Below are 27,498 nucleotides of genomic sequence, written 5' to 3' on the forward strand. Positions count from 1 at the left end.
GGCAGAAATCCAATGCTAAATGTAAATCTTACATTCCATCTGCACAGCTAAAACATCAACAACAACCACAAGGTGCTTTTGCTAGGAGGTTACCGTAGCAATACAAAAGATAGTGATTTCTTCTCAAAGCAGAGTTCTTTAACGCTACGGGCTGGTGTGAATGTACACATAATTGAAGTTAAAGAAATCAGGGGTGAATTATGCTCCTTCCCCCATCCCTTCCAACTTGGATGCAAAATCCCCCTCTCCTTTGCTGAAATGTGGTGTTTCATCAACAACTGCTAATCAACGTAACCAGTTTTCATCTAGCCAGGATCTGAAAACAGCTTGGAGGCCTGTTTAATCAGGAACCCTGGTAAAGACTTAAGTATAGTTATTATTGCTGCAAAAGTGATGGGAGAGGGTGAAATTAGTTCCCAAGATGCAAAAGGTAGAGAGGGAGAGGGAGATACACTGTGGTCTGTCCCTGATCTCTTAACCATGTATTAAGAGAATCTGCTCAGATTTTATGCAGCATTACTGGATTTACAGAATAAACAGTGTCAATATTTACAATATGGATTAGTAGCAAAGCATTCACACAAAGGTAAGACCAACTACACAAAGGTAAGACCAACTATTCCAATTAGCACAAGACACACAAAAATTCGGCAAATATTGTAAGTTGTTGGGTATTTTGACATACAGCTCCCAGAGTATTTTGCAGTATTATTTTTTATACATATGGCTGATCAAATGTTTTCAAAGGTTTTTTTCCTCACTTTTTAGCTACTCAATGCTTTTTAAGTTTGTTTTTCATATCCTGCCCTATGTCATATTTCCCCCCTGCTAATGGAGGCTCACAGGCCCCAGAATCCCTCCCAAAAGTAAGCAAGGAATAATAAATCATTTGGCTAAAATTTTACATAAGAAAAGCAAATATTAAGTTGCAATAACTAGATATTGCACTTTCATAATACATTTTTTTAATGTACACAACAGGTATGCAGCATGTAAATATACATATTTGTATGTAATGTGAGTGACCATTTACTCCATTAGCAATGCCAGCTAACTTTATTATGGAAACTAACTGTGCAAGAGAAGGTCTGTGGAACAGACTATATATCTGGTCCATAGATCACTATCTAGAGAATAAAGTATTCCCCAGAAAGAAAAACAGATTGACTAGCTATACAGAACTGAAGCACATCAGATAACTCTGGAAGCTTTAATAAAGAAATATTTTACTGAACATTTGTTCTAGTCCATTTTATTTTCTGCAGTTTGATGGTGCAGCCTACTTTTATTCTCCATTTTTAAAACACTCCACAGCTTTGCCCTGCCACAGCTCTTGCTGAACAGAGCTGATTGAGCTGTTCAGCTTTTTGCTCTGCTTGCTTAAAATCATGCTTCATGACCACAGCAGTATTTACTGAACAGAGGATAGTGGGAGAGAGCCGTTCAAGTGGCCTCAGGAGTCAGTTCAAGGAACAATGGATGGTATCACCACAGTGGCAGTCCTCTGTGGCAAAGGAGGATTTCCTTCAGCTCAGGGGCCTCAAGTGTCCCTTATGCAAGCACCGAAAGCATTCCAAATTAATCTCTAGCCATCCCCCACTGAAAACCAATCAGCATTTTGATGAAATACCAGTTGTGCACATGTAGGTCTGACTAAGGCATTTGCAAGAACTGAAGATTCAGTAAGTCAGATTATGAACAATTTTTCACCACATAAAACCACTGTGCCATAATAAGCAGATCGCCCAAATGGCTTGATGTTTTAATCAAACTACACATGATGCAATAACTCTATGTCCATACTTTTAGATCATGCTCATGGCTTGAGTTCACCCCTGACTGGCACTATTTTGGGAAAGAAATATAGTGTGGACTGTTCATGCCCAGATATTTTTTTGAGATCACAATGTATTTCCTTGTAAGGTTCAGAATAAAATTTGCAACATTTTAAGTTCTGGTATGTACAAACATCCAGTCAATTTAAAAATAAATGCTTGCAGAGGTCCACCACAACTTCTGCTGCATTTCTGATTTACAAGTCAGGATTAATACTGCAATCCTTCCAACAGTTGCCTTCCCATATGTCCAAATGATGTTCACAGAACTAGTGTTTGTTTCTGTGCAATACTGCTCTAGCAGAAGTGTGGTGGAATTATTTTTTTTAAAGCAATTGGCCAATTTATCATTTGACATTAACAGATTTTGATGTGAAATACTAATATGACATCTGGCATACTATGATTTATACTCCTTATCCTACATACAATATTAACTGGTGTAATTAACTTACTGATTCATTAACTGCATATTTAAAATGTAGACTTTAATAAGTTTTTAATTACAAACACTCACCACTAAATCATATTCAGTTCCACTGGTCTTGTAAATTTTGTGCCTCACTTCACTCACAGAATTCATTTAAGATTTGTTTCAAAATAACATATTATTCCAAGTCCAATAATTTGTATTTTTTTTGTCATTCTGATGTTTGTTGTACCATGGATCCATCTCTGTATGGACATGTATTAGTTTTTTATATGTTTTATTTATTTAAATGGTATAAATCAATAAAATCATATAATAATTGAAAATCATAAAATGTCACCTATATTGATATTGTAATATTTTAAGCAGCACCTTAATGGTTAAAGGGTAACTCCCTAAACTATTTTTAGTCAACGCTATTTATTTGATATAAAATTTCTTTTTGTGAACTTGAACAATACTCAACTATATATAAATTTATACAATCAATCAATCAATGTTTGGACTTTATGACTAAGATGCAAGTAACTGCTTAATCAGATCTTCATGGCCAAGGGGATTTTGACCTTGATTTAAGGGGAAGAGCCATAGCTCAGTGGTAGAGCATCTGCTTTGCATACAGAAGGTGCCAGGTTCAATCCCCAGCAACTCCAGGTAAGGTAAGGCAAGGCAAGGCAAGGAGAGCTGCTGCCAGTCATTGTAGACAATGCTGAGCCAGATGGAGCAATGGTCTGACTCCATATAAGGAAGCTTCCTATTTTCTTGAACAGTAGCCCTCCCCACCTCCCCCTGGCAAACTGCTTTTGCAATCAGAGGGACTTCAAGAAGCAAAACGTGGCAAGAAAGGAAGAGGGTTCCAACTCTTTCAATTATAAAAAGAGTCAAAAGTTTCTCTGCACATGTCCAAGCTGTTACACATACTCTTGGCTAATATATTTAAATAAGGAGTGCTTCGTTTTACTCCTATCTGAATTTACCATTCTTGTCTACACTGAAGTAGTTGCACATCAATAGGTTACTTAAAAAGCATTCAGAAATTGTGACTTCCCACTCTTGCCTACTTTCACAACAGCTGGAAAGCACAGGGATGCAGTGTACCCACAGCCCACACTGTCAAGCTGCTGTTGCCAAGTGCAATGAGAGGAAGGAAGGAGTCCTCTGGAGTGCAGATGTTGCACAGCTGCAATGGTCGCAAACCTATGCCATCACTGGACTGTGCTTGTTACTGAAAGCTACTGGACAACAGCAGAGCTCACCTTTATCCCTCACTTGCAACTTAGAAAAAATGGCCTTCCTTCTGAATGTGCCTTAAATGCTAAAAGTCTTGTGACCATCCCTGTCAGGCATTCAATGGGCTAAGTATCAATCTTACTCTGACTCCTAGTGTTCCTATTGTGAGTCACCTACACTGGGGGAGGGGGGCAGCAGCGTAGCTGGCCACTCAGACACCCAGGGTGATGTGTGCGCCCTTCACCTGGGGGCGGGGCAAGCAGGAGCAGGGCACACTGCACCTCACTGCCACCTCCCTCTCAGCTGTAGGGCAGCTGAGGGAGAGGCAGCAGGTCAAAGCAAGACCACACTGCCGTTTTGGGCAGCATGGACCTTGCACACAGTTCCCCCGGCACCTCAATCTCAGTCGCCTTACAGCTGAGGGGGAGGTGGTGGGCAGATGCAACCCCCATGCTGCCGTTTTCGGCAGTGCGGAGCCTGCGGGCACCCAAGCCAATGCATTACTTCCAGAAGAGATGCATGGCTCAGGCACACTGAAGGCCCTGCAGAAAGTGCCGCCTCCCACAGTGTGGCGCCCAGTGCCCCCCCCCTAGCTACACCTCTGAGGTGAGGGAAATATGGCCTAGGTCAACTGGTGTCAAATACAGATGGGAGCAGGACCCTAGGTTACCAATCCAAAGCCTGGTGCAATGGGGCATGTCTGCAATGGTCTTTAAATATGTGCTTTTTACAAGGAGCAGCCTGCCATGATCACTTGGAATGACTGTGTTCTGCATACCACTGGAAGTGATATGCCTATGGCCTCACTTCTAGTACATTTTAAAAGTAATCAAAGGAACTGTACATATTTACCAATGCTTATGGGAAAAACCATAGATATAATCTGCTATGTGCCTCAAGACAATGGCACTGCTCTAAACTATCCCCTAGCTTCAATGGACATTTAGCTATGAGTATGTGTTATACATCCTCAATTCAAACGAGAGAGCTTCAGAGAAGTATTAATTTTCACAAGTGGGGGAGGATTTAAGGGGAGTGTGTGACTGATTCACCTGCACTGCGCACCAAACCAAGAGGGCACTGCAATGGAAGGTGAGAGGTGGGGGGCACCAAACTGTGGCATCGCAAAGGGTGCTGCTGAAATTTTAAAGCCCAAAGTCCACCACTGTTCACAAGCACTGAAAAACAGTTTTTAAACTATTCTCGAACTTCTGAAGAGTAGGTAACAAAAATGAGAATTTTCACAACTCCAACATTCACAATGACATTCTATAGAGTTAGTGAACAAAAGATGAGTAAAACTTGCCACCTGATCAACTTCTGCGTCAGAAGGATAGCCATTGTGTCCATCCTGAATCTCCTGAATAGCATGATGCAGCAGTGGGCAAGCAGAAGTAAGAGAAAAAACATGCACATAACAGGTGAAAGGAGAGAATTTTAAAAACAGAGACAGTAGATACTCCAGAAGAAATGTATTTGGTAAGCTTTTTCATTCCTTGCAAAAATCAAATAGGTCAAGCAGAGACTTTAGCACCTATTAGATCCAGTCATGGTTTGTTTTTTAAAATATTGGGATGATCTGGAATATGAACATTCCTGTTCCTCCAAACGTAAGTCCAGGTACCAAAGAACACAAAGTATGTACTGTCTTTTCTTTTCTTTTTTTGAAACAAGCAATCTTTAAAATAGCAAAGACAAAATGCAGAGTATAAAGTAGGCCACATGCTTGACATAAAAGAAGGAATTGATTATAGACCAATGAGAGAATCCATGCAGTTATTTAAAGATAAAACAATTAAATATTTGTATCCTCAATAGAGATATTAAGACAGTTGAAGTAATGCTAAGAACTTAATGGCCCCATCTGCAGATCTGCCCATTCCCACAAACCCTGATACTATGTTGTTATTGCTGCTGGATATGCCAGCAAGACACTTCAGAATCAGGTTTAACCATTTCTGATCATTTGTTTCTTAAGATTTTGTTGCATCTAATATTTTTCTACACACCAGCTGGATCAGCAAAAACATAATTCGTCAAAATATATAAAGGTCCATTTCTTTGCATTTCTTCCTTCTCCAGACAAAACTTTAAGGAGGTGCTTTCTGAAGTATTTGCATTTCAGAGACTTCACTGGAGACCATGATATTTTTACATTTGCTTTGTATAGAGACAGCTGGTTAACAGCTTCCTTTATGAGATTGCTTTTAAGCCCAGGTGAGTTCCAGGTCACAACTGTTGAATGGGAGGAATTATTATTTGAACAGGCAACATCTTGTGTTCAAACCCCAAAAGCTGAATTTAATGCAGCTCTATAAATTAGGCCCCAAAAGTTACTAGCCTACAAATTTTTTACTTGCCTGCTTTTTAGTCATAAAAAAGACAGATATGGACAGAGCACTCCATCTCTCCTTTGCCAGCCCTACTCACAAGTAAAAACCAGGCTAGTAGTAAAAAGGCTGTAAACTGGAATGCAGCAGGCTGGTGTAGGAGGCATTCTGCTTGGTTTCTATGCTGACTGAGCAGGAAGAGACTTTGTGTTCTGTATGTTAAACACAGAAACACAGCAGACTGGGGGGGGGGGACGGAGTCAAGCTTGCATGCTTGATTTTTATGCTGGCTTCATCCCCTTGTGTTTCCAGCATAAGAGTGCAGCAGCCTGGTAATAAAGACATGAATCACTGCCCCTTCACCACAGGCCAATACTTTTTCTGATTCTGACATATCCAGCAAAAAATAAAAAATTAAAAAATAAAAATACAGTGGGCTAGCAGAGGAGAGATGGGTCAGTCTGCCCTTCCTCTGTCAGCATGATTAGTTTCTGTCCTAGCTATGGAGTAGCAGCCAGAATGCAAGCAGAACAAGCTGGCAAAGGAGGAACAGAATGATCTCCACCACCAGCAGCAGCCCACCTACATGGAATCCCATAAGCTTTCTCACAGTCAGCTGGCTTGCTGCCAAACATAATGTGCAAACATGGCCTGAGCCCAGCAAGGCGGCACCTTGCTGGGCCAAGTTTTGAAGCAACTGCGTAAGTTCTACAATACTCTTTTTTAATAATTCCTATTAAACCACAAAATAATGTTCAGTTGACCTAAAATATGCTAGCAGCTAAACTTTCAGATAATTAAGATTTGCAACATTTTTATAATTTCCATTTATAAAGAGAAGAACGATACTTTGAAGCAAATTTCCCCCACATCAGGAATATTGCTGAAGAATACAGATGCACTTGCATCGTACTGCAAGAAGAATTATGGCAGTCCCAGATATTATTATTTTTTAGTTTTGAACAAGAAGATGCAGATGCAAAGATCAGGAAGAGAAGGCTAAAGCAATGCAATCTGGAAAAGAACTACCAAAAAGCTTAGCAAGAAAAAAAATACACATAATTTTAACTGTAACCATTTTTACCTTGTCCTTAGATTTATGTATATCACTATTCAATAGATAATAGTTTGATGAAATTATACGTAAGCATTCTGGGAGTCTAGAGAGCAGGATAAAAAATGCTGTATTTTAAGCCTTTTTTGTAAAAGGCAGGTAGTAACCCACTGTTCCTCTTTTTGAGGAGCAGCCTAAATCAAGATTTACCTTCCACTTCCTCTCATTCTATGACTGGATAGTGGCTGGAGGGAAACTAAAGTTATGCCCCAGATGCTTCATTGGCCTCTAACATTCTATTGTCCTTTGAAAGCATCACCAACATCCAAAGAATGTGCCTCATCCAAACAAAACAATACAGAAGAGGGATGCCAGGACCAGCAAGAAAATGAGACTAGGATTTCAATGGAAGCAGACCTATGCTATGCTAGCCTTCCAAATAAGTCCTCAAAGGTTGCTAGAGCAGGAATATTAGCTCTTTATGGCACACTAGTGTATAGAAATGGGTGGGGAAGCCAACTGCATCAGTTTTAAACAGCCAGCCTGCCAGTTCCCCTGGAAATTATTTTCACTCACCACTGGAGACTGGGTAATTGGCTGTTCTATGTGCTATCTCAGGAGCAAAGCAAAGGACTGGGAGGAATATTTTCACCTGGGGCTGGGAGGGATGCACTAGATTCTAAAATAGGCAAAGGCAATCTCCAGCCTGAAGGCAGAATTAGGCCTACCAAGAGTCCTAATCTGGCCCAAGAGGTGTAAAGCAGGCTGCAAAGGAACAATCGAGAATGTTAGAATATACTCCTGATTGTTCCTGATTTGGTGCTCAATGCAACCCCTGCAGAGATTGGCTCCATCTGGGAACTCCCAATCTAGAGCTCCCAAGGAGTCAATCCCTTCTGCAAATGGGGTTTGCATACTTCCTTGGATGACATAGCTCAATTCAAGCCATACCAACAAACGGATATTTTTGTTTTGTACCCGGGCTTGACCTCAAGAAATGGGAGCATGCTAGATGTGTGTTCCTAATTTTTTCCTTTGAAGCTAAATCACCTGACGTCATGGTGACATTAAGTAATGGGGGAGCTCAGGATCCAACTGTTCTCAGCCCTGATTTGAAACTTCATTTGCTGATTTGAAACTGAAGGCAACAAAAAAACAAATACATGTTTTTTTTAATATTCAGAATGAACACTGGATGACACATTTTAGCAATTATGGGACAAAGATGTATGTCATTGCAGCAGTGCCTAACTTGGATCACAGATTTAGAATTTTCCACTAAGAGTCTTGCCAATATGGGAATGCGTGCATAAACACAAGCATTGATTGAAATCTTATTTAAGTAGGATAGACTAAAATGTATTGTTTGTTCTTTGGTTCCTTCAAATATCTGTAGCACACAGAAAACATTAACACTGGTAATACAGTACTCTGCACTCCAAAACATGTAAGCATCAGTTGAGGGGGCCTATTTGTCCGAATGAATGTAATAAAACTTAAATTAGTACCATGCATTTCCAACATAACTTAAATATACTGCACTCTCACACACTGGCTCTTACTGCTCATGACAACACTGTAATGTACATAAAACATTTCTATGGCAAACAAGCTGTTGCACTGCATAGCAAGATGGCCCGACTGGTTTAAACCGACCATTTATGAAGTAAAGAAGAACACTTAGCACACTGGATTCTCAACACAGCACAAAAACACAAAACAGGTAAAAGGCTGACTTGCCAATAGCCACATTTATTCTTACCCTTACAGTAGGCCTCCTGTATACCTGTTAGTTAAAATACAGATATTATCCAACAAGTCACGTATTCAAATCCTACATTTGGGAAATACCACCTACAGGCCCATATTACTAGAATCATACCAATGACCATGCTATTCTTTACATGCTCACTTGTGACACAGTTAAATAGAAATGAATCATGAGGCCCTATGTATCCATGATGATAGGGTAAGCAAAACAAATCAATACCCTTCCAAGGTTGGTGCAGTATGGTAGGCTGAATAAACAAACCCAAAGGGTGGAATATTCTGGCAGCAGATCTTGTAATACTGCTTAAGGAACCATCAAGTTCGCACAATTGTTTGTCTGATGTTTTAAAAGATTTTAATTTGTGACAGGAAAAAAAGGTATTGGTGAAATGCAATACTAGTCTATTCACAGCAGATGAATTTAAAGTTAATGGATATGACTAACTTAGATACATTAATTTCAGTGGGTCTACTCCAAGTAGGCCTTAACTGAATGCAACCTACACACTTTAACAAGAGCATGTGTTTCCACTGCTTCTACATGCATTAAAAAAATATGGAGCTGAAATAGGCTTCACCTATAATTCGATCAAGGGCAGTTAACCTTTATTTGGCCCAAGGGTGACATTGAATGTAGAAAACCTTTTGGAGATCACAAACCCTGATGGATGTGGCCACCTTAAACACACACACATGCCATAACCCCACACATCAGAGCTACACCCTTCTTCAAAGAGCTTTGAAAAACAGAGTGGTCTTTGAGGTGGGGGGGGGGCGAGAGAGAGTATGCAATGTGGTTTCCCTCCCCATGTGCAAGTTTCCTCTGCAGTGCCCAGTGCTGCAATTGGAAAGAGGCAGGGTTACAGAGAGAAAATTCAGGTCAGCAAAGGACCTGTGACCACCAACACTGCTAGGTAATCAAAGTGCTCTGGAATAAGGAAGGAGTGCTCGAATCTGTTAGCGACATTAGCAGGAAGAGGAGAGGTGCTTCATTCAGTCCTCCTGCTGCTGTTACTCTGCAAAAAAATTGTTTGGGGGCTGGCAGGCCAGAAGAAAATACTGGGTGGGCCAATTCAACCTGTTACGGGGGCGGGGACGACAGTTCACCATCCCTAAATTAAATAATAATGTGCAAGCTTTGTGTACCTATGCTTAACTGACAACAGATTGTATCTCAGCTTGATACAATTTAAATTTACTCCTGAAAATTTCTTAGAAGTGAATATATATCATACCATAAATAATGTGTCCTTTATTTTTGTCCACTTTAGCCTTTTTAAATAATCAGAAACAAATGTCTCCTTCTAGCCACCTTATAGATAGGCCTCGAGCACCCAAGCTGGCAGTGCATAGTCCCTACCAAAAATTGGAGCAAGAAAGATGAAAAGGAAGGAGACAGTCATGCTCTGTGTGGGCCCAAGATATTCTTTAAGACCCATGGCGGAAGGAATCAAATGATAAAAATCACAGGGACAACATGGCTGTCCAAACAAAGAAGAAAAAATGTGGGTCAGAACACCATCAACTTAGCCAACAAATAATCACAAAACGGATGACCTAATAATAATAACTAGAGGCGTGCTTTTGCTAATGGGTCCTCTTGCTGCTGCTGCTGCGCCGCCGGCACACAATTTCCATCCTCATCCTGAGGCAAAGTTCACAACTTGAGGTAACTCTTGCAGGTTAGTGGAGTATGTAACCTGAAGCATTTGTAACCTGAGGCGTTTGTAACACGAGGTACCACTGTATAGTCAACACACATTGGGTTTAATGGCAGGTGGGATTGCTAAGGTCTTTTTTCCTAGATGTCTGCCATCTTTCCACTCCCTTTTTTTAAATAAAAAAAATGGTAAGTGCATAAAGCTTAATGTGCAAAAGTTAAAGGCACATAAGCTGTGAGATACTTGTACTTATTCCAGATACACCTGGCATTAGCAATTTGCCCCAGTACAAGAACACTGACTGTTAAGTGGCTCAGTCATATATACTTGATGGTGCTGACTTTAAAAGATTCCTCTCTTTTCAAACGTGTGTGATATTTGCCAAAAAACAGAGATATGTTAAAATAAATACTCTGTTCTTGAGGTCTGCACCAGAATTCCCCAGTACATTGAATCCAAGCTCTAAAAACTCAGATTCCACAGGTAACGTACAATAGCTGTAATGCCAAAATTGCCACATTCATTTATCCAAGGCAGCAGCCGTGGTCCAGAGAGAGCATTACATTTTGCTGCCACATGTTACAGAAGTTCCAAGTACAAAATTCTGACTGCTTCTATAGAGAAAAACACACAAGAGGAGAATTTTAAAAATAGAATCTGATCAAGTATGCTTCAACAGATTCATCTCTAGGTATAGGAACAATCTATTTCCTATTCATGGGAGTTTAAAGGGTTTCCTACTTCTAGAGAGAATCTACTGCCTTTTGAATCCACAAAACACTGGTAAATGACTTAATTTGCTTTAAATGAAACAAGACAAATATTCATCTGGCTGCTTTACTTGAAGAATGCATGGCAATTTGCTTGCTTTTTAAAATCAAAAAGCAAAGGTGAAAGATGAAATAAAAGTATTTTCTCACAATCAATCACACTGAAGACCCAAACTAAGTGGCAATTTTAGATTTCAAATGGCACTAACACAAAAAAGTAACAGTTTATCAGATCTAACTGCTTCACATATAAAATCTTAACCCTTTTCTCAGATGACAGAAAGATACATTTTTTTGTTTTTGCTCTCCATTCCCTTGCATATCTTATTTGGGGTAAGGACTGATGTGGCACCATATACATAAATTAAAAGAATGAATAAATAAGACTTACCCGGTACTCTCTGGATACACTGTCTGAGGGCACAGAACCTGAAATCTGACTAGAAATTGTAGCAGCAATGAGTTGCTTGCACCATTCAACGTGTGATCCTGTGGGGCTACAAGAACAGAATATATAACAAGTTACTTAGCAGAAGATTCTGACTTTATAAATAACTACTGAACATTTAGATTCTGCATTAATTGTTTAATTCAGATGATCCTTCAAACCATGGTTTTACAGATTAGAAATGAACAGCACATTTGCATGACCACTCTCTGCCTCCTCATGTGCAGATTCCCTTCTCCATTTCCATGTTTCATTGACAGTACTGTAACATCCAAAAGGGAAAGACTATAGTTAGCACTAGCTGCAAAAGAAAGATTTTGAAAATGCACTTCAAACCATGTTTTCAAAATAGTAGTCTGGAGGTTTGCCTCAAACATATTTTGCCCAACAGACATTACAGCAAGCCAATGCTTGAAGTGAGTAGGAAACCATCCCACTTATAAAACAGATCTAAAACATTTTCTCGTCTTTTCAAGTGATGTAATTAAATGTGGCCTTATTTATATTAAATCATCCTGCTTTTTCTTCTTGCTCTTCCATTTTGAGCACTCCTAATAATAACCCAGAAATGGGGAAACTGGTGTATGTGAAGGCAGAGGCAATTTTTGAAGAAGTACCGTATTTTTCGCCCTATAGGGCGCACCGGCCCATAGGGCGCACTTATTTGGGGGGGGGGGATAAAGAAAATAAATTATTCCCCCCCCGAGCCCCAAAGAGCAAAGAAGCCATGACAGCGAGTGGGATAGATCCCGCTAGCTGTCTTGGCTTCGTTTTTAGCCTCGGAGCTTGGGGTCCGGGAGCGAAGGCAAGATTGCGTTCAACCTCGCCATCGCTCCCGGAGCTTGGCGGGCTGGGGGCAGGGGAAGCCCGAGCTTCCCCCGACCCCAGAACGGGTCCGGGAGCGATGGCGAGGTTGCGCTCAACCTCGCCATCCCTCCCGGAGCTTGCTGCTATCCGAAGCCCGGGGAGCACGGGCTGTAGCCTGCTGCGCACCCCGGGCTTAGAGCAGCTATCCGCAAGCCTGCGGCGCCTGGCGGGAGTTCCCGCCGGGCGCTGCAGGCTTGCGGATAGCTGCCCTAAGCCCGGGGTTTGCAGTGCTGCGCTCCCCGGACTTCGGGCTGCAAGCACCTATCCGCAAGTCTTCGGAGCCCGCAGGAGTTCCTGCCGGGCTCTGCAGGCTTGTGGATAGCTTCCTGAAGCCTGCATTCGCCCCATAGGAGGCACACACATTTCCCCATCATTTTTGGAGGGGGGAAAGTGTGTCCTATAGGGCGAAAAATACGGTATTTTAAAACATTAGTTAATTTTTCTATTGAGCAGACAAAAACAGTTAACAAAAACAAACTGTGCAAAGAATAATACTAGGAAAGTCTTCTGACTTGAAAGAATAACTGGACAACAAGAGGAGAAAACTGATATCTGTTTAAGCATGAACATTTGTAACTAGAAGCATACAGATTATAGACCAAGTAGGTTTTTAAGGTTAGCAAATCCCAGGATTTTAACTGGATGACCCATTAAGTCTTAGCAATAGGTTCTTTCTTCAAGAATGCCTAAACACTCAGGAAAAACGCGAAAGCAATTTCTTGAAACACACTGAAGTGGTTTGGCATCAAAAACTGAGAAGACTGCCAGATTCTGGGAAGTGATGTGGGAATTTGAGATATGCTACAACCAGTTTCAGCTAGTGAAATATTGAAAGGAATGGAGACAATGTATTTTCAGTAACTTATTTTTTATGGAAAATAAACTTTCCTCAACCTAATGAAAATCCACAATAAAGGGCAGGTTATATAAATAAGTCAGTGTTGTTGAGAGTTGTACTAGAACTGGGGAAATCAAATTTCAAATTCATGAGGCTGATGTGGGATGGATTTTTTCCTGAACTTTATTTCTCTTTTTTAAAAAAATATGTCTCATTGGTTCATTAGTAACAATGAATGCAAATATATTAAGCAAGCTGAGCAAAATGTCAAGGTTGTATTTGTTTCTGAGGTGATTGTCCCTAGTAAGTATGTGACACATAGTGACAGGTTAAATACTTCTGGGATATGGACAATTTTTTAAAAAACTTGGGATACTTTCTGTTAGCTCAATTAAAAAATACAACTAAATTACACATATAAAGTTAGATCAGTCTGGATTAGAAAAATTTTCTGATGCAATCTGAAAATATTCTGATACAAGTTACTCAATGGAAATTTTTCAAATTATAAATTTTATGGAGAACTCACACACCACTCCCCACTTCCTTTCTGCTCTCTCATTGCCTAGTGCCTATGCCTTAGGTGTGTGGGACCTCATGCCTGCATGCCAAAAGTGGCCCTCCAGGCCTCTCTATTTGGTCCTACACTTCCCAAGGCACATCTCCTCTTCTCAGTCTACTCCACCTCTATTTAGCGCTTCCTGTGTTGCTTCTCAATGTCTATTTTAGAGTAAGTCCCTTGGGTTTGGGACCTAAACCATTTTTAAAAAAAAAAACCAACAACACCATGTACGTCAATATTGTTATATAAATAAATAACACTATTTGGAGGGGAGTTGTGAGGAAAGGGGAGATGGAGGGACAGCAGTTTGCCTAAGGCTGCCTAATAATAAGTCCATGGCAGAGGCAGCATTTAAACTGGGTACTTCAGGGTTGGCAGCTCAGTTCCTTGTCACTATATTGCACTAGTTTATAGGATACATCATTTAATATCATCATACCCAATAGTGATTAATACATGTATTGAGCATTGTATCATTTTACTATTATTTTTAATAGTAAACTTCCAAATGACTTCTAGGCAGTTTATAAAGCATAAGAACCAACTACACAATACCGTTAAGATAAAGAATAATTAAAAGTACACAGTAATTAAAATAAACAATCAAACAATCCCATTAAAACAGAAGATCAATTATAACAGCAATTAAAACAGGAGGATCAGTTCAAGAAATCACAGAAACAGCCTTTTAATTCATATTGCTATATATGAATCCTCTGGTATGTCAGCAGGGAGTGCATGCCACAACACTGGTACCTGCACAATTCCCACCAAAGTGATGACCACCTTTTGAAATTAATAGGTTATTTAGTAGCCAAGCATCTCTCTCTCTGTGTGTGTCTCTCTCTCACACACACAGAGAGAGACTCATCTGGAAGTTGGGATGGCACCGGATCCCTTAAAACCACTATCAGCTGCTCAGGAGAGCTCTTCTAAAGCCCTTCTGGGCCTGATTATAGAAGCATAAAACTGTAAAGTTGGAAGGGACCCCAAGGGTCATCTAGTCCAATCCCTTGCAATGCAGGAACTAAAGCATCCATGACAGATGGCTACCCAACCTCTGCTAAAAAACCTCTAATGAAGGAGGGTCTACCATTAGCTCACTTCTCTCATTCAATCTCATAAAATGAGATACATACACACACACACAAATTCTATGTGGACTTTGGCAAAACATTTGCTGAGACTCTGTAGCGCTTCCTTGGAGTGTGCTGCCAAGGCTGTTATCTGCAAACATAAGGACCCACCACACTTTTTTCTTGGCCTGGATGTGTGCCAGGTTGAACCCTGCCACTCCTGGAATGGATGTGCACACTGTCTTCAGCTGAAGGCATATGAGCAACAGGGAGAAGAATGTGCCAAAGAGAATTGGGGCGAGAACACAGCCCTATTTCACATTGCTCTTTATAGAGAAGGCATCAGAAGCTGTCATACTGGACATTGATGCACGTTTTCATTGAAGGACACAATCATCTTGTGGAGGTAGGCATCTAGTCACACTGTGTATCCACAGCAGTGACCAGAGGAGGAATGACCACTGGCAAAAGCACAGAGAGAAGAAATGCCATGGTGCACCTGTAGCAGCAAAACCTCATCTGCCCCAGCTGCAACAAAACATATCTCTCCTGTATCGGACTCTACTGGCAGAGCAGGCGCTGTAACTCTCCAACTATTCGACTTCACCCTCAAAGGCACACTCTTCCACTGCCTTCCGAAACAGACGGATGCCAACAGCTATACCTATACATATATACAGACACACACAGACATAGGTGCATACATGCATATAGTATACATATATAGTATACACACACAAATACACACTCTCTCTATATTATATATATTATACTTATTATTATTTATTTCTATACCACCCTCCATCCAAGGATCACATGGCAGATTACAATACAGTGGTACCTCTGGATGAGAACGGGATCCGTTCAGGAGCCCCGTTCGCATCCTGAAGGCGAACGCAACCCGCGACTGCGCATGTCGCCGCTTCTGTGCATGCGTGTGATGTCATTTTGAGTGTCTGCGCATGCGAGAGTGGCAAAACCCGGAAGTAACGCGCTCCGTTACTTCCGGGTCGCTGCAGAGCGAAAAAACGCTCAACCTGAAGCACATATACCCGAGGTATGACTGTATAAAAATGTAAAAATACATGTATAGTATACAGAGATCTTCTTTTTCTTCTTCTCTGGCAACTGCTTGTAGCTGAGTAAGATTCTCTTCCTTGAACATGGTTTTAAGGACAAGTCTGTAAGTGACTGTGGAGGCCAATTCTGCATCCACACGTCCTTTCAAAGCAGGGACATAAGTTTCCGGATGGGAGTTGATCATGGTGAGGGTTTGCCAAACGTGCCTTCCTCTTGGCACCTTTCGTCCTGAGTTCAAACGTCTTCAAAGCCCATGGGAAAAGGCTGCTCTCCCATTGGAGCGCTTGCAGGCCAGTGTTTCCCAACTGTCAGTTGCATTTTTTTTGAGAGAGTCTTTAAACCTCTGTTGTTGACCACAGGCTTTACGCTTTCCATTCTTAAGTTGGTAATAGAGTAGTTGCTTTGGAAGACGATAATCAGGCATCCGAACAACATGCATGCAGACACACATAGGCATACACACGTACATATATGCATACACACGTACGTATATGCACACATATCCATATAAATGCACACGTATATAAACATGCAGACATATACACAGATACCTATGCATGCGTGCACCCACGTACCCACCCCATCCCCCCAGCCCTTCTCTCCCGTCAACCGATGCTCTTATAACGAAAGGGACACCAGGAATAGGGAGCGGCTTCCCCCTCCCTCCGACAACACACAAGCCAATCCCCCGGAGCGTGATGAGAAGGCAGCCGGCGAGCACAAAGCGGCGGCGCTGCCACCCCCGCCGCCTCCTCTCGGGGCCCGACCCTCCCTCCCCGCCCTCACCTGTCCAGGGTCTCCACACTCGGCTGGCGAGACCCGGCGGCGCTCGACGACGAGGCCGCCCCAGTCGCTGCAGCCGCCGCCGCCCCGGGCCCGGCCACCGACGCCAGGCGCGTGGGTCTCCTGAGCGGGCCGGCGGGTCCCGCTCCGCTCTCGGCCGCCGCCGCTGCCGCCGCCCTGCCGTCCATGTTGCCGGTGGCCGTGGAGTGCGGCCGCGGGCGAGCGGGCAGCGGGGGCTTCCTGCTCTCCGTCCTCGCTTCCCGGCCTGGCTCGTGAGGAGAAGCAAGGAGGCGTCGAGGCGGCGGCAGCAGCCGGGAAGCCAACTGTCACCTGGCGGAGGCGGCCGCCGAGGCAGCGCGCTGCGAGCTCCCTACCCACAGGCCTCCGCGGCAGGAGCACGAGAGGCGGTTGCTGAGGCGGCCAAGGCTGCGATCCTTCTCTGAGCTGGGGGGGGGGGGGTAGAAGAGGGCGGTTCGGGCGGAGCCAGCCGGCGGAGCGTTTGCATGAGGGGGGAACAATGTGCCGCGGCTGCCGTCGAGATTTCAGCCCTGTTCACGCGGCGCTTGTGTGTCCCCGCGCCGGCTGCGCCCAGTTCCTACTCGGAGTAGACCCGTTGGAATCCATTCCCTCCCCCCCACCCCCTGCTTCGACGTGTCTGCCTGCTGCTTCTCGGGTGTTTTTCCTCTGGCCTTGAGCATGATTGGAACGGCAGATCATTTTTCTCGCTTTTCTATCCCATTGGGATGGGTTCCCGCCACCCTCGCTTTTAATTCGTCCCATCTTAGCCCCCCCCCCTTTCTTCCCTTATGCCTTTTAAATCGGCGGGTGACAATTGCTGTGCGCAAATGGGACTCTCGAAATCTCCACCCTCTTTGTGGTGAAAGGGAAATTTGAGCAAGAGGGTGGTTTCCTTAAATTTCTCTCAAGGCAGCGGTTCTAAAACTTTTTAAAAAAATAAATTCCCATCTCTGGGGCACACTTTCAGAATGAAAATTTGCCACGCCGGATTTTTAATTTATTGGTAAGAAAAGCATTGGGAAACGAAGACACAACCCAGCAGTACTTGCTTTATAATACAGGACACGACTGCTTTGCAATATGATTGGTTGACATTGGAGAAAGTACAGTATAAATCAATGCTGCTACATAAGAACATGAACAATTCCCAAAATATATCAATAAACGAGTCTCATATGTGTGTGTATGTATGTGCAGTGTTTTTTTTCTAAAAAAATGTTTAGGGGCACATCCTACTCATCTTGAAATAGTGCCCCTCAACGAGGCCAAACTTAGATTCACAAAATATTTAGGGGTATGCGTACCCCTGTGCCCCCCCCCCGAAAAAAGCACTGTGTATATGTGTATAGAAACTCAATGAGAGGTGTGAACTTGCTTTTTGCCAGGTAATTCCAGGGTTGCAGGTTATCCCTGCATAGGGCAGCTGCATATTCCTGCATTGCAGGGCGCTGGTCTAGACTACTAGAGGGTTGTCAGGGTCCCTTTCCAACTTGACAATTCCATGATTTATAATATATAGAGTGTGCCTCAGATTTTGGCAAGCAGAGGGAGTTCTCCAATAAGGGTCTTACCAGGTGGTTGGTTTAGCATCACTGCACTAAACTGAAAGTATAAAGGGGATAAGAAAGGTGCAGATTAGGAGGGGGAGGGAGATTACCATTTCATAAGATTTCCTGAATTTGCTAACCAGTTATAGTGGAAATCACAAAGGACCATCAGAATCCCCAGGTAGTTTGTTGATGTTCTCTGCCTGAGATGCTGAAGCTAATACAGAAGATCCATCTGTCAAGGCTCTTGGGAGCTACCAATCCTTGATTTAAAATAAGAACACTCCTCACCACAATACTATTAGTGAAAACAACAGGTAATGTACCTCTCACCAGCACTGTACCCCTTAGATTTTGTAACATCCTCCCTCCTTTACATGTGGCAGAGCAGAAAGGAAACGCATATGCTAAAAATAAACCGCACTCACAGCTGCTAGTCACATGCGCTTAACTGTTTGATGAAGGTGGCTTGCATCTTCAAAATGAATTCAGGCACTTAAAAATCAAATGTCTAATATACTAGCCTATTTCACAGTCCACCGTCAATTCAGCAAGCCACTAACCAAATTAAGAATGCCCAATATAGCTGTAACTTTTAAACTTACAAAGCTTGGTGATCATTAATGTTATAGCAAGAAACATGGGGTTTGACCTATAAAGCCTTGTGGCTCAGAACCCCAATACCTCAAGGACTACATCTCCCCATATGAACCAATCTGGACCATACGTTAGCCATCCAAGATCCTTCTCCATGGGCCCTCTCCAAGGGAGATGTGGAGGGTGGGAACCCGAGAGTATACTCTTAGTGGGTGGTTCCCTAGAAACGGATAGATGGGAGACTGCCTGCTCCTTTCTGTGAGACAACTCCTTCTGGGGAGGCAACTAGCAGTAAATCTGATCCTGACCCCACCTCCAGAGATATGTCAGAGCCAGCATGAGCAACCTTGCAGACACAGCCCAAGTGAAGGAGCGCCCAGTCCCAGAACTCCAGCTTCTTGTCGCGCAAACACTCTGCCCCACACTCCAAAAGAAAGGTACAGAAGGGTGTACTGCTTGTTACAGGGGTAGGCAACCTAAGGCCCGGGGGCCAAATGCGGCCCAATCGCCTTCTCAATCTGGCCCACGGACAGTCTGGGAATCAGTGTGTTTTTACATGAGTAGAATGTGTCCTTTTATTTAAAATGCATCTCTGGGTTGTTTGTGGGGCTGACCCCTGGCTTGTTAGATCAATGTATTAAGGTTGCACTTAGCCACGTATATTACCTCTGGTGTACGTTCTGAAACTTGTAACCTGTAGTTTGTCTAATGTACTGATCTGATTAAGCATTAAAGCCTTTGGAAGAATGGAGGTTTGGAGTTCCAGTTCTTCGTAAGGTGGGGAGGACCAAGGCACCTGGGAAAAGCAGTCTATAAACTGGAGCTGCTACAGAGAAGGCCTCTTCTTTATCACCACCCTTCAGACCTTCCTTGGAGCTGGTTCAATAAATTCTGTTCCGTACAGTGTGGGCCCCTAGGAATGGTGTATAGGATTGGGCTGTTTGCTACCCAGAAAAGAGGCATAAAGAAATGTTCAGCTTTTTTATTTCATACGACTTAAGCAGGTATTAAAAAATCAAGTTATACTTTCCCAAACATTAAATTCTCTAAAATTCAGGACACAGCATCACCTGTGGTGGTAGAAATATCAATCAATGGTATGCAGATAAGGAGAAGGCAAATGTATTTAAATCTGTTTTACAATAGTCCCCGCTTTGCCGCAACCCCCCACCCCCAGCTGAGCGTGTAGTGTTTTACTTAGTAAAAACAAGCAAGATAGCAATTAATCCACACTAGACAGTATGAAACATACATGATGTTTTAAGGGTTCCCGTGAAAAATGAGATGCTTAAAAACTGCAGGCAAACAAAAGGCAATTATATCAGTCTGCATAGTTTTTCAGAGTTTTAGGCTCGGTCATTTAGAATAGGCTGATGGGATACATGAGTTTTCTTGTAATTCAAGTTATGCAGTTCATCTCAGATTTGTTACCCTTACAGAAAACAACAAGCCATGTACATGTGCAATGAGATAAAGACAAAAGAATCAAAGGTGTGTGAAATTTAGAGGACAGGTATCAAGTGGAAGGAAATAAATCATGCATCAACTAGTGGAATTTATTACTAGTACTTCAGTCTATCCCTGAAGAAGTAGTGCAAATTTATCAGTATACTATTAACCGTATTAATGTGCTCTGCTTTTCTTTTAATGAAAATATACTATTTCTAAAATATCCCAATGTCCTCTAAAACTAATAAATTTATAGTATTTTATGTCTTCAGTCTTTGAAACCGAAAATATTTACACTTTACAAAGAAAAGAATACTCCAAACATTTCAAATTAATTTACAAATTATTCCTAGGATATCCTTGCCACCTTACATTTTGTAGATCAAAAATTACACATATAATAATTTACAAATGGTAGACAAACACCCTCAAAGTGTCAAATATGTTGAAAATAAGTCACGTTAGCTGCAAACAGTTCTTCACAAATCCTATTCTTCAAGATATTCTGAACTGACCAAATATCACTTAATAAATTGTTTATCCTAAATAAAATGTGGATTAAAATATCAAGTTGCAAGGTCTGTGCTGACTTCACAAGTGCTTGTAATGTTTTTAAATGATTCCTGAAAGGAATTATAAAATTTAACCAAAAACTGACATGAAGGCAGACAGCAAACCGAGTGATCTGCAACATTTAAATATTTTCAGTGCACTCCCTATTTTCTGCATATTGTTTAATATATTTGAGAAAAATACTAATTTATTATGGGAACAAGTTATACAAGCTCACACATTATGTTCCATCTCATAAGGCTGCTGCTCTGAATAGGCACAAATTTAAGTCATGATAGCTTACCACTATCACTTAAATAAGTTTTCAGTGTAAGAAACCATATAAAACTAGTCCACACAGTAATTGATCCTCAAGAGCATGTGCCCTTAACAACTTTGCTTCTTACACCACAGGCTTCTTACATGTGCATATGATTCAGCAAATTTCTCATTGGCATCAATGGCACTTTGCTCAATATATGAACTTAAACATGCATTTTAAGTCTGAGCAGGAGAGCCTAGAGACAAAAATGTATTCATACTGTCTTTAAAAAAAGATGATGGCTATTATTGAAAGCGTTAGCTATATCTATTTGGATTGCAGTAGGAGGGGAAAAAACACCTTTAAAGATATTATAACTGCTAGTTGGATGACATTTTTCCCAGGCAAAAGTTTGTGAAAGGCACATAAATCTATTTTTAAAAGCCCATTTGTGTTCAAATCCTCTCCTATATGGACAAAGATTTTAGGAAAAAACTCTACATAAGGCATCAATGTTTTCCTCTTGTCCAATACATCAGAATAAGCACCACTTATAACAATGTTCAAAGAAAGTAATCCAACCAGTCTCCTTCAAAAGTGAGTTTGCACATGTGACATCATCTGTGAAGAAGATGAGGAGGAATTGGGAAATCTGGGGTTGTTCGCAATTTGCAGTTCTTCTAGTCGTCTCACGTAGTCATCGCGCAATGCCAGTAGCTCCATGTAACGCTGTTCCACTGGATTTGGCTGCTAGACACAGTTGAAAGATTTTAAAATATGTTATTTGGACTTCACTGAAGATACAGAATAATCCAAGATTTCATAGCTAAATCAGATCCAAGACCTCAATCTTCATGTAAAGATGACTGGCTGCACTCAGATATTATGCTTTAGCAAGATTTAGCAGGTTCGTGCATTTCCCTCCCAAATGGGCTCAAGGAAGAATTCAAAAACAACTGCTTTTTGTTAAGAGTAGCTTGCTGCGCCACCCACTCAGAGCTATGGTTAACATCAACTAGTTATCTTGCTTTTCACCAGTAAAGGTTCCAACATCAGTTTTTAAAAAGACAGTACGTGCCCCTAGGCTTACAATCTAAAAAGACAAGACACAAAGGGAAAATAGATGGGGCAGCGGGGAGAGGAGATAGGTAAACTGAGGAACAAGTTATTCTAATGTTGCAGTGACTGGCTCGGGTGGACAAGTTCAAGAAAAGTTGCCAAACACTGTCCATCTCTCAGCTGTGCCAGCAGAGTATTCCCACTTCCTTCCTCTGCTGCAGCCTGTTGTAATTGTTGCTGCCAGGCAACAGGGGATGTGAAGATGCCACCTCATTTGTTCTCTTCCCTCCTCTTATAACAGCCTGTAGTTAGTTCTCTCTGGTTCCGAAAGCAAGACTTGTTTTAAATCAACTATAATGAATTAACCACAGTTTTGTTAGTATGGATGAGATGACAAACTGTAGTTGATTAGGAGCAGAAGCAAAAGTTTCCAGGCTTCCTAGTCCTAGCCCTGCAGGAGGAGAGGGGAATGTGATCTGCATAAGCCTTGGAGCAGGTTAGATCGATCGTAGTTGAGAATGACACCAGAATTCCACCTTTCAATGAGGTCTTTCTTCAGGGTGACATTTACACTTACACACACACACACACACACACACACACACACACTCTTAATACAAATAATGGCAATACATGAAATTTCTCCAAGCACTTTGCTTTCCTAGGCCCTTTCAATAACAAATCTCTTAAAGCAGAGCCTAAGTCCAGCATTGATCTGCCTCCCCAAACCCTTTATCTGCTTGCTATTAAGCCAAAGAAGAGCACAAACGAGACCAGCACACCTTCACCGTTAACGCCATTTGCGGAGGTTGGGCAGTCATTCCATGTAACTGGGCTGCACCACCTGCCCTAAAATATTTAAATGTCCCCATTCCGAGTGCTATGGTTATGTATGTGGCTAAAAAGAAACAACTTTACATATCTCTCTCCCAGTAAACTAAAAAAAAATTCCTTCCAGTAGCACCTTAAAGACCAACTAAGTTCTTGGTATGAGCTTTCGTGTGCATGTACACTTCTTCAGTAAACTAATTTACAGGTGTGTTTTTATGTTCTAGAATGCATTTCTTTTCTATCCATGCAAAGACCTTCAAAGCAGGCACACTGGATTTATAGTGTCTGCAACTCTGAATGGCATACAGAGCATTGCCTGGCTTTCTTCCAGCCCCCAGCATGCTGTAAACACAACTGGAGAGAGAGTACAGAAAAACGCTGCCTTGAGGTTGCTGCTGCTTTCCAGTGGATTGCTGATAAAGACTGCTTGTTAAACACAGAAGCTCTCTTCTCTCTTTGCTCCCAGCTGTTGTACCAAATATTGAGGCTAAGAAGTATCAAGTGTATCCCATCTTTTCCTCCTCAGTAGATCGACTTTTACACAGTAGTTAACCAGGAAGAGAAATACGGAATGCTTGAAGAGCAGCCAGAAGGGGTTCAATACTGAGGCAGAAAAGGGGATTACTCACCTTGCATTATAGCTTTCTAATTCCCCAGCCCCAAGCACATTCCCATGGCACGTACTTCCAAGTAAATGTTCTTATGGCTGGCTTCCAGTATTACCCCAAAACAGGGAAGCAGAGAATATAAGCCCTGCTAAATCAGACCAAGGCCGATCTATGTTCTCATAGTGGCCAACCCGCAAACTACGAGGAGCCCCAAAAGCAAGATATGAATGCAACAGCACACTTCTACTTGTGATCGCCAGCAACTGAGTTTCAGAGGCACGCTGCCTCAGATACTGGATTTAATATAGCCCTCATGGCTAATAGCTACTAAGAGCCACATTCTCCCTGAATTTGTGACAGGGTGACAGCCTTCACTGCATCTTGTGGGAGGGAATTCCACAGTCTAACTGTATATTCTGTGTAATGTTTTATTTCTGACTATCGGAATAAAGGAAATTGTTGTTGTTGTTGTATATTCTGTGGAGAAGTACTTTATCTTGTCTGTCCCTCAATCTCCCATCATTCAGCTTCCTTGGATGATTCCCAGCTTCTAGTAAGCATAGCCTTCCTCACTTTCGCAACACCATGCACCTTTTTATACTCATCATATCCCTCCTTATTCATGTCCCCCCCCAAACAGCTACAAATGTTGTAGCCTATAACAACATCTTTCCTTTCTTTTTTTCCCCAAATCATTTTTATTAAATCTCCCTAAATCTCCCAGAACATTATACATTATTGAACCTTTAGGGTTTCTTTTTGACATCCCACCCCCATTTCCTCATGTGTTTGGTTTCTACTCCATTTCATTACCTGTTTTACAACATACAATTTTACTATCTAAACACCAGTATTGTTAATTCTTTCATTAATCTGCTGCTTGTATTTCAAATCCCGCCAGTGACTTCCTGTACGGGTGATACTTTAATATGTAATCATTTTCTGCAACTTTTCCAGCTCTACAAGGGTCCTTTTCGAGGTGCAACAGCCATAAGTGTATGCAGATGTGTCATTACCAAGGAGGCAGGCTTAGTCGTTGCTTAAGAACTAAACCTGCTTCCAGGTCTGGGTCCTGACCGGAAGGATACTGGAATCAGCAAGGGAAACCCACATGACCTGAAAGTGCTGCTGTGCAATGCCAGGTCAATGATTCATAAGACCACTGCCATCTATGACCTGGTTGTGGATGGAGGACTTGACCTGGCATGTGTGACAGAGACTTGGTTGGATGAAGCAGATGGGCCTCTCCTTGCCGCTGCTTGTCCACCAGATTTCTCTTACGCACAGCAACCCAGGTCATGTGGGCGGGGGGTGGGGGGGTTGCATTGATTTTTAGGAAGTCATTAGTTTGCACCAGGCGTCCTATTGGGAGGACCCCAGTTTTCTGAGTGCATGTTCTGGAAGTTGGGCAATAGGGGCAGTACAGGATTCCTTTTGGTGTACTGACCTCCCTGCTGTACCAAGGATTCCCTGCCCGAGCTGCTTCAGGTCGTGGCGAATGTGCTCCTGGAGACACCTAGTTTACATGGAGCCTGGACAGCCCCATGGTTTTCCCCAGAGCTGAGGGCGATGAAACAATCGTTGAGACGGCTAGAGCGCCGGTGGCGAAAAACTCATTGTGAATTGGACCGGACACAGTTTAGAGCTCAACACTGAGCCTACCAACAGCGAAGAGTACCTTCTTTACCGCCTCTATTGCATTTGCACAAAACAGCAGCAGGAGACTCTTTCAGGTGGTTTGTAATCTATCGGAACCACCTGTACCACCAGGGCCTGGTAGGGCCCCAAAGTCTCCTGAAATGCTTTTGCAAAGTTTTTTGCAGATAAAGTTGCTCAGATTCGGAAGGAGGTAGACTCCACCATGGGAACAGGGCCGGGGCAGGAGAGTGCTGGAGTCCTGCCTAGTCATGTTATATGGGATCAATTCCAATCTATTACCAATTCTGTTACAGAAAAGGGGGGGTATGAGTGTTCAGACCCCAGGGCTCTCACTTGTAGGGTGCCTCAGATATCCCATACTTTTTAATATCTATATGAAGCCGCTGGGAGAGATCTTCGTGGGGTTTGGGCTGGGTGTCCATCAGTGCGCAGATAACACCCAGCTCTACCTCTCTTAAATCAGAACCAGTGAAGGTGGTGCAGGTCCTGTGTGTGTGCCTGGAGGTGTGTGGATGGCGGCTAACAGATTGAGGTTGAATCCTGGCAAGACAGAAGTATTGTTTTTGGAGGACAGGGGGCGTTGGGGACTCCCTGGTCCTAAATGGGGTAACTGTGCCCCTGAAGGACCAGATGTGCAGCCTGGGAGTCACAGCTGTCCATGGAGGCGCAGGTCAATTCGGTGTCCAGGACAGCTGTCTACCAGCTCCATCTGGTATGTAGGCTGAGACCCTGCCTGCCCGTGGACTGTCTTGCCAGGGTGGTGCATGCTCTAGTTATCTCCTGCTTGGACTACTGCAACGTGCTCTACGTGGGGCTACCTTTGAAGGTGACCCGGAAACTACAACTAATCCAGAATGCAGCAGCTAGACTGGTGACTGGGAGTGGCTGCTGAGACCATATAACACCGGTCCTGAGAAACCTGCATTGGCTCCCAGTACGTTTCCGATCACAATTCAAAGTGTTGGTGCTGACCTTTAACGCCCTAAAAGGCCTCGGTCCTGTATACCTGAAGGAGTGTCTCCACCCCCGTCATTCAGCCCAGACACTGAGATCCAAGGGCCTTCTAGTGGTTCCCTCACTGTGAGAAGTGAGGTTACAGGGAACCAGGCAGAGGGCCTTCTCGGTAGTGGCGCCTGCCCTGTGGAATGCCCTTCCATCAGATGTCAAGGAAATATGCCACTATCCTACTTTTAAAAGACATCTGAAGGCAGCCCTGTCTAGAGAAGTTTTTAATGTTTAATGCTGTATTGTGTTTTTAATATTCAATTGGGAGCTGCCCAGAGTGGCTGGGGAAACCCAGCCAGATGAGTGGGATATAAATAATAAATCATCATCATCATCATCATAGCTACAGATGCGACATCCAAAGAGGGAGATTTTGATCCCTAGCATTGCCACTGAAAAGGATCTCAGCCAGCTGAACTAGGAGCCTGGGAACATTGCAGTCTTTCCCAACCTGGTACCCTCCAGATATACTAACCACAGCTCACATCAGCCCCAGCCAGCATGGTCTATAGTAAGGGACGATGGAGGCTGCAGTAAAAAAATACATATGGAGGGCACCAGATTGAAGAGAAGCAGGATACAGAACGGTTAGCAAGACAGACTGGTGGCTTGATGTGGCATGAGGTAGCTCCCTATTTTCATGCAACTTTGAAGGGGAGTGAGAGAGAAAACAGGTTACAAATCTATAAAGTGCTACGAATACTTCAGCAGCTGTCCAATACTTTAAAATAATCATAATCATAATAAACTTACTTGATGCCTGATTCTCGGGTTCCACCTAATATAATAATTGACCCAAAGTTCCAAGTGCCTCATGCTTGCTACTGGATAAAGAACACGATTTAATTCTTTAGCATAAAAGGGGTTGATATACTTTGATTTTGCACTGTTGATCAGGGACCACAGAGATAACGTTTTTTCGCTCAGTTTCTGCAAAGAAAACGAAAGTGTCAGCATTAATTTAAACCACAGTGTAGAAGAATGTGATGCAGCGTTTACATTTCACACAGCTGTTATCTTATAGAATCACACAGGCGATAGATATACAGTATCTTTGCTAAAAAGCATCTTCAAAAGTAGCCCTTCAAAGTGGCAACCTCTTCATTTTCTAACTGCATGTAAACGATGAATATGTTTTAATGCTAGTATTCTTCTGTCACCAACTTCATTTTAGCCA

The 27,498-nt window shown here is 42.5% G+C and overlaps 2 protein-coding genes across 7 annotated transcripts in view; both read right to left on the minus strand.

Annotated features, from left to right (window-relative positions):
• Positions 1–17,149, minus strand: part of MTMR1 (myotubularin related protein 1) — a 51,567-nt gene extending 34,418 nt beyond the window's left edge. Inside the window, exons 1-4 of one of the 4 annotated variants that reach the window (XM_081897616.1) lie at positions 16,738–17,149; positions 11,472–11,577; positions 8,642–8,665; positions 4,805–4,855 (exon numbers count right to left, since the gene is read on the minus strand). In XM_081897616.1, the coding sequence (XP_081753742.1) occupies positions 4,805–4,855; positions 8,642–8,665; positions 11,472–11,577; positions 16,738–16,922 (366 nt within the window). In that variant the 5' untranslated portion in view covers positions 16,923–17,149. The remainder of the gene's footprint in view (positions 1–4,804; positions 4,856–8,641; positions 8,666–11,471; positions 11,578–16,737) is intronic. The other 3 variants (XM_081897617.1, XM_081897618.1, XM_081897619.1) reach the window with 3 other exon arrangements.
• Positions 17,150–19,863: 2,714 nt separating this feature from the next.
• MTM1 (myotubularin 1) overlaps positions 19,864–27,498 on the minus strand; it is a 31,046-nt gene continuing 23,411 nt past the window's right edge. For 2 of the 3 annotated variants that reach the window (XM_081897635.1, XM_081897633.1), the window contains 2 exons: positions 27,075–27,251; positions 19,864–21,909 (listed from right to left, as the gene is read on the minus strand). In XM_081897635.1, the coding sequence (XP_081753761.1) occupies positions 21,751–21,909; positions 27,075–27,251 (336 nt within the window). In that variant the 3' untranslated portion in view covers positions 19,864–21,750. The remainder of the gene's footprint in view (positions 21,910–27,074; positions 27,252–27,498) is intronic. The other variant, XM_081897634.1, reaches the window with a different exon arrangement.

This window comes from Podarcis melisellensis, assembly GCF_964234715.1.
Source record: "Podarcis melisellensis genome assembly, chromosome: Z".
Classification (NCBI taxonomy): Eukaryota; Metazoa; Chordata; class Lepidosauria; order Squamata; family Lacertidae; genus Podarcis; species Podarcis melisellensis.